Source organism: Choloepus didactylus, chromosome 9 (assembly GCF_015220235.1).
Source record: "Choloepus didactylus isolate mChoDid1 chromosome 9, mChoDid1.pri, whole genome shotgun sequence".
In the NCBI taxonomy this organism is placed as follows: Eukaryota; Metazoa; Chordata; class Mammalia; order Pilosa; family Megalonychidae; genus Choloepus; species Choloepus didactylus.
Window position 1 is genome coordinate 133,591,607 of NC_051315.1, and position 11,235 is coordinate 133,602,841.

At 56.4% G+C, this 11,235-nt stretch overlaps 2 protein-coding genes across 3 annotated transcripts; both read right to left on the reverse strand.

The window, feature by feature from the left end:
* Positions 1-627: 627 nt before the first annotated feature.
* COPS9 (COP9 signalosome subunit 9) lies at positions 628-7,088 on the reverse strand. The gene is made up of 3 exons (XM_037849876.1): positions 6,858-7,088; positions 3,456-3,528; positions 628-898 (listed from the first exon to the last, which is right to left on the reverse strand). The coding sequence occupies exons 1-3, from the start codon at positions 6,918-6,920 to the stop codon at positions 861-863; spliced, it is 174 nt and encodes a 57-aa protein (XP_037705804.1). The 5' UTR covers positions 6,921-7,088; the 3' UTR covers positions 628-860.
* A 2,662-nt stretch (positions 7,089-9,750) lies between these two features.
* Positions 9,751-10,993, reverse strand: OTOS (otospiralin). Of its 2 annotated transcripts, XM_037850603.1 has the most exons (4): positions 10,961-10,993; positions 10,565-10,668; positions 10,304-10,330; positions 9,751-9,961 (listed from the first exon to the last, which is right to left on the reverse strand). In XM_037850603.1, the coding sequence occupies exons 2-4, from the start codon at positions 10,620-10,622 to the stop codon at positions 9,777-9,779; spliced, it is 270 nt and encodes an 89-aa protein (XP_037706531.1). In that variant the 5' UTR covers positions 10,623-10,668; positions 10,961-10,993; the 3' UTR covers positions 9,751-9,776. The 2 variants fall into 2 exon arrangements, with proteins under 2 accessions (XP_037706531.1, XP_037706530.1); XM_037850602.1 differs by lacking the exons at positions 10,304-10,330; positions 10,961-10,993 and adding an exon at positions 10,171-10,269 and having other exon boundaries at positions 10,565-10,596.
* Between the last annotated feature and the right edge of the window lie 242 nt (positions 10,994-11,235).

The following is an 11,235-nucleotide window of genomic DNA, read 5'->3' on the forward strand; positions in this document are numbered from 1 at the left end:
TGTGGGTCAGCAATCTCTCACTGTGGAGGTCAACATACCCCAACATATCTAATTAAAAATAACTGGGCAGCTGAAGGTGTGAAGCAGGGGCCTCCCCTGGTCCCAGAAGCACGTGTCACACTGAGAGTGACAGGAGACAGTGATATTAACTCTCTGTAGTCACTACCAATGGCCAAGCTGGACCTCTGAGAAACATTTAAAAAAAAAAAAAAAAAGCAAGCTGTTTTCCTCATAGCTCTTATATTCTCCTTTGAAATGGACCAAACTGTACATTTCTCCTGTTCTGTCTCCAAGTTGTCCACATTCTCCAAATCCTGAGTTAACCATTTTGGGACAGGAGCTGCCTGGCCTCGAGGCTAGAGGAGAACACATAGGTCCAGAGGGTGGGATGCAGAGTGCCTCTCTGTGCACACGGGAAGGTACGAGCTTAACCAGGCTCCAAGGGCTCATCCCGGCCTCTCACACTGCCTCCTGCTCAACAAACTGCGTACTGAGGAGAACCGCAATATGTATCCGCTATGTAGACAAACAAGCTTCTCTTACTGTGTTGTTACATGTGCAGGCACCCACAGATTTTTGAGGATTCCAACATTCACTCAAAAATGCAAGAATTAAAATGACCCTACAAACGATGACATGGCTTTTTTTAATTGAAGTAAGGACAAAAGCTGGTCATACTAAGAGATTAACGAGTATCATCCTAAGGGCAAAGACAAACCATTCTCTCTTTTGGCTAACCATGTCCTAACTTCCAGTGCTTTCCACAAGTTCTTTAAAACTCATTTCAGTTGTCCTTGGTTGAGGCGATCCAGCACACGGCTGTGTAACAGGCCTGGCGATGCACAGTACGGGACGGCAGCTCACTGGACATCGTCGTCATCAAAAAGATCTTCAAAATCTGCGTCAATAAACCAAACCAACACATCAGTGCGGTACATGAAAGGGAAAAACTTCAAAATGAATTAGACAGTGGTTCAAAATTTAGAGCAAACAGGAAACGATCTCATCACAGAAAGGACTTCTCACATGAGACTCTCAGTTTCACCAAACCAGGCTCAGAGACAGTCTTAAGAGGCAGTGTTCTCTAGGGTCTTTTAAATCTTGTTTTTATTTAGATGACACCCTTTAAAAACATGAATGCAGGCCTACTCCAGACCATGGGAGACAGCCCTGAAACGGTCCCCGAGCGCCGCCATGACACGCCAGCACCACGCCTGGGCCTGTGAGCGTGCGGAGGCCCCCGTGCTGCTTGCACCGGTGTGGAAACGAGAAGCAAGGGCGCTGGAGGCTCACAGCCTGCCCTTACAGCTCACAGGGCGGACACACACTGACCCTGCTGTGCGAGCCCCAGCACCAGGGGCCAAGCCGGAGCAAAGGGCCGGGACCTGCGCCACCTGAGTTGTTGCCTTTAAAGGCGCCTGAGTGACGGTCAAGCGTGAGAGGAGGGCAGAGGCCCCACGCCCACCGGGCACACGGGAGGAAGTAACCCACTGTGCACTCTCTCGGGTGGGCCAGCAAATTCGTGGGCACATGCTCCACCTCACGAAATCCCCCACCAAATCCCCTACCAAGGCCATGCATTATTTTCATACTGGGAAAAGAAAAACTAAAAAAGCCCATACATTCGTCCTGTGTATTGAAAATACACAGTAAAAATAATGAATTAGAAACGAGAACTTCAACTCTGGGTTGGCCTGTGACCCCACCTGCATCGCTCCACACCTGCCTTCCTGGGACAGGCTCATGTCCCCGCTGCGTCCCTCCTGACTCACCCCAGCCGCATGGATGGTTTGTCCTGCCCAGACTCCCCACTCTCTGGCCCCCAGACCCCGCACACAGGGTTCTGCTGCTCAGTATGCCTTCTCCCAACCCCCACTGCTGGCCACCTCCTGAGGGACGCCAAGGTTTGGGCTGCGTATCTTGTCTATCTGTCAGAGGGCTCACTGTGGCACTCTCCCGCCTGTGCCTTGTCGAGACCCCCCATTCTTTGTAAAACACAGGAAGGGATGAGACTGAGTCTTTTCCATGGTTACAACCCCACTGTTGGGTGGGGACCAAGCCACCCAAACCTCTGCTGAACAAAAGGACTTGGCAGAAAAGGACGGAGGCAACCTTCTCACTGAGGACAGCCTCCTGGGCACTGGGGTGAGGGAGGTGGGGGGGGGGGGCTGCGCCCCGTGGGCTGTCAGTGGGCCACCAGGAGCGGGCTCAAAGCTTTCACGGCCCCTCCCTTCTCAGCCCATGCTCAACGGAGAAAACACGCATCCCAAGCAAAAGGGAGGTCTGGGGCCCTCTTGGGCGTGCGTGCTCGTTAGAATTAAGGGGCTGTTTTTGGAAACCATGTGAACTCAAACCCTGGAACAGCCTATGTCCCTAAACCAGTGGGCTGGCGGAGGATTAATGGAACTTCAAAGGAGATCATCAAAATGTGTGCGTCAGTCGGGCCAGGGCTGGCCGTCACACAACACTGCGGAGCGGGGGCCTCCCAGCCACCCACGGGGACCGCAGCATGGTCCGTGCCCTCCGCCGGCCAGGCCCACTCTTGGGGTGCAGCTCAAACACCACCTCTCTCCACCCTGACGCTGGTGGGGGCAGCCAGGATGTCACCTCGGGGGAGCGGCCAGGACCCCTGAGGGAAGAGCGTGCTCGGCCTGGCAGCCGGGCGTCTCCCGCAGGTAACAACTGACTGAAAAGAAGCCAGAGAAAACAACGGGAGAGCGGACTTGAGTGGGTTTTTGCCAAGCTAAAAACCCATGTGGTTAGATAATATTCTAGTCACCACCACCTAGTAACAAAAGTTCTTTGTAGGGACGGCACCCTGAATTAAAGCAGGATGAGAAACTGAAAAAAGGAGAGAAGAATACCACTCAACTCTTCTGAGTAAGAAAACTGTCTTGTGCTTCTTATCTGAACCCTTGATGAGGGTTAATATAATCTGTAGGAATCCTGATCAGAAGAGCTCAAGAGAAGTAACATTTCTGGAGGTTTCATATAAAGTTAGGTTTTCAGTGTTTATCTGGTAAACTGTGATGCACGTTCCTGCGGTAACTAACATTCAAGCCCCTGCCCAGACTTCAGCGAGAAGGGTCAAGCCGCCGTGGAGGCTGTTCCCTGCGAAGGCAGCTGGGGGCCAAGAGCCCAGGTGGGCAGGAGGGCATGTGGAGCTGGGAAGAGAAGGGCAGAAAAGTCACAGCTCCAGGCACCCAGCACAGGCCTAGTGCTTAAACTCAACTACGGAACCCAAGACTGGGAGCAACTAGGCTAGTTTCCTCCGGAACAAGAGTGCCGACGGGCAGTCTAACAGCCCACCACACGGCGCTGGGTCCCAGAATGGCAGAGGAGCTGGGCTTGACTATGCTATGATCCAAATTATTCATGTCACATTGCTCCACTGCATAACTTGCAGAAAAAAATATTCAGATTAAAGCTGGCATCCCAAATGACTGTATCCTTACCGTTGAAAAAGTCTGCGTGGACGGCCTTTTCATTGGCTGCCAAGTCCATCAAAAGTCCAGTGCTGCCTCCAGCCTGGGGAAGAGAGAGATAGCACCATGTCACTTGTGTTCTCTGAAGGGACAGGTGGCGTGTACGTTCCACTAAAGATGAAGCTGGGTGACAGGAAAATTACTCAGGGCGGAATCAAAACTTTAGTTTCAGACTAAGGAAGTGGGGAAGGGAGGCTTTCAAAGGACTCATTTTTAAGTTTCCTTCAGGTTTGCTTTCCTTGGTTCCTCCTGGCCTGTAGGTTCCTGCTGGTGCCGGATGTCTGAAACCAAGGAGAGGCTCAGACCATCCTCTGTGGCCCCGCACAGAAAACCGTTGGTTGCGGACCCCACAGCCACCACAGGCTCTATCCTCTCACACCCTCACTGGCTTGGCACAGTGTCCTGGAGCCGTCGTGACCTGGAACTGCCCTCAACACCTCGCCTGGCTGACTGCAGACCCCTCCCATCTCCCGTCCGCCCAGCAGCGCCTTCTCTCGGGCTCTCATTTCTACACAGCTCTTATCGTGGACATTCCTCGTGGCTCCCTTCTTGACCTGTCCTCTTCTCCCTCTACGGGCTCTCCCAAGGTGAGGGCGTCAGTGCTCTAGTGTCATCTACTCCTGCAGGCCAATGACTCCCACATCAACTCCATCCAGCATGGCCCTTTCCTGAGCTCCAGATCTGTTCATTAAATCCCTTGCTGGACCTCGCCCCAGAGGCCACCAACCTGTGCAGGGTTGAGCCTGATGGACCCTGAGCTCTGGGGTCCCCTCCCTTCCCCTCAGGATGAACCTTCTCCTTGGGAAACTGCGCTGGTCTCATGGAAGCTGCCGATCACAGGACCTCCCACGGCCACACCACAGGGGGTGCTGGTAAAAACCTGCCACAACCAAAGCGGGGCTACCTGGTTTGCCCAGTATTTTCGATCTCATTTAGGGACACAGGGACACAGAGGTCGGCAGAGTCCTGTGCTGGAGGCACCAGAGAGCTGCCCACAGGTCCCTGCTGCTTTCATGGGTCCTACCTTTCCCAAGGCTGTTCGCTCACGACTTCCCTGGTTCTCAAGAAGCTGTGCCCGCTTCTGTGGTTTCCAACCGAAGAACCCTGGCGCATGCACCTCCCAAGTCCTGTTCACAGTTCTGCCTGGGGACCCAGTGAGCAGCTCAGGAAGTCTCTGACTCCTCCCCTCTTCCCAGCCTCCCTCACTTTCACCACAGGAAGCCATATGGATGCTACACTTCAGCTGTGTGGAGTCTGTCCGTCCATCCATCCCCTCAGGTGCTCCCCCTGTCTCCATCACTCCACACTCTCACCCCCAGTCTCCAAACCCAACTCTCCAAAGCAAACCGTAGTGCATCACTCCCCACTGGAAAGCCCTCCAACAATCCCACACTGCCCATGGCAGACTTTAAAACATAACTACAGGGCCAGGGGTTAGTGGGAGTGTTTCAAGGTGGGCATGGACCCCACCTCCCCCAGCCCCAGCTTCATTCCCTCTCTCAGGCACCATAAGCTCTGCCATGATGAACTAGGTGACAGCCCCGTCCTGTAGCGAACCACCTAGTGTCACCCTCCAAGACTCTGCTCCTACCAAGATCCTTCCTTCGCCCCTAGTCTACTTGGCAAACACCAACATATTGTGAAAAACAAATCAGAGTCGAGTTTGCAGTCTACGACATTTTATTCAGGAACACCAAAGTTTTGCTACAGCAAAGTTCAGGGTTCTAGGGATGGCAAAAGAAAGGAAATTAGTTTGACTCCTACTGATTGGACTAGGGGTTCTCCATCTTATAGCGGTGGGTTAGCAGGTGGGCTTTATTTTGTATTGAGTCAAAGATAATGATCTAGGGGCTTGATTGGCTCTCTGGGTCAGCTGCCTTGGTGGAGATTTCAATATCAACAGATAGAGAAAACTTAAAAGGGCATGGCTTTTTGTTTTTGTTGTTGTTGTTGTTTTTGTTTCTTTATTGGCTCTTAGGGGCCCCCAGGGCTCCCTCTATACAATTTTACCAACAGCATTCAGCATTTGGCAGCAGGCCAGCTCCGCTCCTAAACCTTTATTGAGTCACCCTAACCCAAGTCCTGAGAGGACTTCGATCAACACAGCTATAACTCTTCACTACACTTAGCATTTGCAATCAGCCTCTCTCTGCCATATTGTGACCCCCATATGCACAGGGGCCAGGTCTGACCTGTCTTTTAACTCCCTAAGTTTTGAGAAAGAGAAAAGCAGCCACTACACCCAGGAGCTGGCCTGGCCCTTGCAGGTAGGCTGTGGTGTTCTACTGAACACACACCATCTCACAGGACACCAACAACAGACAAGAGCACACTGTAAGCATGACAAAGTGAGACAAGAAAACAAGACCGCTCCGCAATCTTGCCTAGCTACAGAAAAGAACAAGGTCACTGTAGAAACCAAAAAAATGTGAAACATCCTCTTTTCCTTGCTAATAGGAATGGTGGCTGCTTCTTTAATAATTACAGTGCTAGCCTTGCTCCAGGGTTCTCTCCTTCTAGATAAGATTTATTAAGATACCCAACCATGGAATCCCCCTAGAGATCTAGAGCAAAGCCCACATCCTTGAACCCTCTCCGAAATCATTTAACACAAGCTCAATAAGTCATTATTGAGACGCCCCATGGCTTGGTATGCCAGCTCCATCACTTCAGGGGGTTAGAACCTGACATTTTCGACCTAAGGTGTGTTCCCAGTGGTTTACAGATTGGAGAGTACTGACAGCTCACTGCAACACCTGTTATCCAATAGACAGAACCTCAAATCATTCAGAAGCAACTTTATAACATCCCTGCCTAGCAGTGGGGGTCGCCCCAGACAAGCACGTTTACAGGGGGCTCTTTATCTATATCTGCTGGGCATTTGGAGACCCAGCCCCGGCTGTTCATTACCTTTCATTAAGTACTCGGAGGAGTCCGATTTTTTTTTTTTAAGCTAGACAAGACGAGCATGAGTGAGGGAAGGAGTGAGGCCCGCGCGGCCTGCACGGGAGCCTGGGCCGTGCCCCCCGCCCTCACGCGGCCCAGCTAAAGCCTTCTCTCCCTTCAAGACCCGGTTCGCACTGGAAGCTTCTCTTCGGGTGTCCCTTCCTAGCATCCCATGCAAGGCGCGTCCAGGGCAGCTCCGCGGGGTGGGGGCCGAGAAGAGGGTCCCGAGCCGCGCGAGGCGCAGAGGCCAAGAGGACTGTCCGGGCCACACGGACGGCTGAGCGGAGGGTCCCGGGGCGCGCGGTGCCCCCGCCCCGGCTTTCCCGACGGAACCGCGGCCGGGCTCCCCCTGCCCCGCGAGTTCCCGGCCGCTCCCGACCAGCCCGTGCACCCGAGTCCCCGCCCGACCCGCGGCCGCCCCGTCACCTCGTCCAGGTCCACGTAGGGCCCGGCGCCCTCGGGGAACATCTCGTCCACCGCCGGCTTCATAGCGACCCCGCGGCGCTCTCGGCGGCCCCAGCCCGCTTCCGGCCTGCGGCGGCCCCTTCCGGTGCGCGCCCCGCCGCGGCCGCTCTGGGCGCCGGAGGACCGCCGACTCTATGGTTGCCTCTGGCCGCAGGGCGCCCCGGAGCTGCCCCGAGCTGCGGCGGCCCTTGGGGTCCCGGCCTGCGGAACGGCAGGGATGCAGCGCACGGTCCATGCTCTTCCGCAGTAACAGCTGTTCTCTGTGGGGGGCGGGAGGGCGGACGTCTGCGCAACAGCCTCTTTTAAACACGAAAGCTCGAGGCGGGCTGCTCTGCTGGGCCTGGGGCGGAGCGTCCCCGAGCCCCTGCGCCCCTGCGCCCCTGCGCCCCTGCAACAGGAGCGGAGCCCAGAGGCCGAGGCGGGCTTGCGGCCTGGGCAGGGCCCTGCGGAGCGCGCGCGCAGTGCAGGTGCGGGTGCCTGGGGAGGGGAGGCGCGGGGCGACCGTGGGGGTGAGCCCCCCGTGTCCCGCCCACGAGCCTCCTGAAGCCCCAGGCGGAGGCCAGCTGAAGGCACAGCAGCCTCACCCTCGCCCCCTCTCCTGCGGAGTCCCGTTCCAGGGACCAGCGAGGTCGGCCCGGGAGCTCCAGTCCCAGGCAGAGGCGGAGGCCGAGGGGGTGCCGGGGAGTCAGCGACCCCTGGGGCCCGTCCCAGGGGACGTCTGTGGGAGAGCAGAACCCGACAGGGTGTGGCGGGCCGAGGGGCAGGGCCAGATTGAGTCTGAGCGCTCCTTGGATCTGGCATCGGTTCCCGGGGCCCTTTTGAGAGTGGAGGGGGTCGTGTCCCCACATGTGCCAGGACATGGACATGGTTGAGATGTGTGGGTACAGGGGCACGTGGTCACCAGGCTGTCGATGACCTTGCGGGATGAGGACAGGACTCGGTGGGTGATGCTCGCTGGCAGTGGGGAATGAGCTGGAAGGCAGAGCACCGAGGGGTCAGCGGGGCTGAGGCAGTGGGGACGGGAGGGACGTGAGCTGCTGCAGGGAGCCCCAAGGCAGGCAGGCGGGGGGTCTGCTGCGGTGGGTGAGCAGAGGGAGGGCAGCCAGGCTTTCAGCACATGTAAGTTCAGCTGTGGGGTGCTGCACACCCGTGAGTGGGGGCACCCAGAAGGCTTCCTGGAAGGGCCCCTAGGGCTGGGACCCACTGAGCAGCTGCAGGAGGTGCAACTCAGGGCCTGACATTTAGTTCTTGCTGTAGCTGAAGTGTGAAGGTCTGAGAGGAATGTATATGTGCACACACACCCTGTCTTGCAAACTGACACCATGACAATCCTCTAAAGAGAATCCTTAGCTTAGTATGTGTGATTGAGGCCCAGTTGTCCTCAATGAGACCTAAGACCAACCCTTTTCAAAAACTAGAGAAAATAAACCACCCAGCCTTTGAAGGAAACACAACCTTTTTAAATTACTATTTTGATTGCAATTGACTTACAGAAACCAACTGAAACTAGCTCAAAGGGAGCAAAAGAGACAAATAATTTATTGGCTATTCCTAGATTCTTCCTCTTGAGAATTTAAACTGTGAAGCAGAGGGAGAGAATCAGCCTGTTGCCCACAAGAGCAGGGAAAAACCCTCCCATTTGAAGACAGGATGGGGAAGCCACAGGCTCCCCGGGGCCCCAGGGGAACTGACTGAGCACGGGCACATGGAGAACTGATACACCACTGGAGGGGCAGGAGGGGGAGAGGCAGGGAGCAGAGGGGCCCTGGGCATGAGCCACTTTCCTTCGACCCTCCAGCCGGTCCTGGGAGTGTCCCCTCTGCTTTGCTACGATGGGAACTCTCAATAACCACCCCAGAAACTGCCTAATTGCCTTGAAGGACAGGTGTCAGCTGTGTGGATGGCAGCACAGGGAGAAATCCGCTTTCCGTCACTTATTTCCATCTAGTGCATACACAAACACAACACATACGATTCCACAGAACCCCACATACCCTCCCCACGTGTGATGTCATTTATTTTAAAAGAGCAGCTGGGAACGACCCATTCAGTGGATTTCTTCACCCACTGGTGGGGGGGGACCACAGGATCTCTGGCACTTGCTTGCATACCTGGCATGTGGGGACCCTCCCTGTCCGAAAGCTGGCCAGTCCACTGCTGGAGAGACCGTTCGCGGAGGCCCTGTCCTTCCTGCCTGCCAGTCCTCCTGCTCCCAGCCCGGCTCTGCCTCCAGAGTGCCCCAGAGCCAGCCAGGAACCACCTTAGCTCCAGCAGCCGTGGGGATGGAGCCTGGGCTCTCATACTTCCGGAACCTTCCCTGTTGCCCAAGCTCACCTGGGCCGCCTGCCTCCTGCTGCCTACTCTCCTGATAGGCCTGTGCGAAGCTGCTGGCACTCAGGAAGGGGTGTCTCACCAGGCAGGGCCATGCTCGCCCAGCTTTCATGGTCAGGGCAGGGACTGGGGATGGCCGCCTGGGGCTGGCATCTGGCTCCCCTCTGACCAGCTGCACGACTTGACAGGTCCCAAGTGTCTCCTGGCCTCGGTTCCTCACCTGTCAGTGGGGTAGTGGCCGTGCCTCCCTGCTGGGGTGTCTGCGAGGACTAGCTGAGGTGGCACCAGCTAGAGCAGACACTGAACCCACTCAGAACCAGGGTGGGGGCTTATGGGTCAGAGCCGGGGCCCACGTCTGTGGGAGAAACCAAGTTATAAAGTAAATGGGACCCAGCAAGGTTGTTCCTTAAAAGAAAACCCGGGAGCATTTGTTCTGAGTTTTGGGTTAGGGTTTTATTGAGCATGAGCCCGACTCCCCGGAGGTGTCACCTGGCCCCCCTGCAGCCTGGGCCGAGGCTCCAGGATGACCCCCCGCCAGCTCTGGCCTGTTCAGTCCTCCCAATAGGGGGCCTGAAAGCCCAGGGTGGTCCCCAGGGGGAAGTGAGCGAAGAAGGTGCGGGCCAGGTCCTCGAGCTGGGGGAAGGCCCCCAGGGCCTGGAAGTACTGCACGTAGTTCCAGAAGTCAGAAGTGGAGAACGGCCAGTAGGGCATGGCCGGTGGCTCGACGTAGGGGTCTGCAGAACACAACAGCCCACCTCAGGGGCTGCTCTTGCCTATCCTGCCCCAAGGCCATGGGGCCAGTGCTCAGAAGCCCGGGCCACCCAAGTCCTCCCCAAGAGCACCCTGGGAGCTGGGTCCTCCAAGGAGAGTGAGGGACAACTTTCCTTGGGGACTCCTGGTCTGGGGGACAAAAGCCCCCTGCCCTCCAACCCCACCTTCTGACCTCTGGCTCCTGTTATCTGTTTAGGATAAGAAGTCATGTCCCTCTCCAGCTCCTGCTTCTTTCTCTCCCCCCAGCCCACCCGGACACATGCAGTCATTTCTGTAAATGAAAGAAAGGAAAGCGGAGCACACACCTCCCTCCTCCTGCACAGGCCTGGCTGCTGCAAGGGGAGAGGAGAGTGTTCACCCAGGCGGGTCAGCCACCCATGGGTGGACAAACCCCCGTGGGGAGGGCTGGGCAGTCAGGCCGCCCCCAGCCCCAGCCACCCACCAGCTGCAGGAATCCGAGACCCCAGCCACCAGGGGGTGGGGGGTGGGGGAGTGGGGGACAGGGATGTGGAGAAGAGGTGAGTGTGTGGGCTTGTTTGGCATCGAGCCCCCTCGCCTTCCCTCACCTGCGAGGGCCCCCATCAGAAGGCAAAGGGCCAGCCCCGGGGTCAGACTGGCCTGCATCTTCCCAGGTGCGTCCCCCTTCTATCAGCAGCGTCCCAGGTCCCACCTACGAGCAGAGGAACCGAAAGGGCCGAGCCCGCCCCTCAGCACCCTGGTTTCTTCTGGCCACCCCCAGAGTGGACAGACAGCTCTCAAAAAAGACAAGTTCTTAGAGTTATCAGAGCAATTTCAATTTTAGTGGTTTTGCAACCTGTATAGTGGGGCTAAGTCCCATGTCTCAATTGCTTAATTTTAACCACGTAAGAAATTGCACCCACAGAGCCGCACACACACACACGCACACACATGCACACAGCCACCTGCCCGCGCTCTGCTGTGTGCCCTCGCCCAGGGGTTACCTTGTTCCAGCTCTCACGGGCTCAGCCCGGGGCTGCCGCCAGCAGACTCCCGTTTATAAAAGGGCCGGGGACCAGGAAGGGGGCGTCACCCGCTGGAAACGTCAAGCTGAATATTTCATCCCCAACAGAGAACTGTGGTTTCCTGTTGCCCTGCTGGCGCAGAATCCCAGGAGTCAGCTTTGGGGACCAGATCCAAAGATGGAATTGGGGAGAGGCCATTTCTAGAAATGTGAGGACTGAATTCAAGGTTGCTGCTTGGAATAAGCCCAATTTCC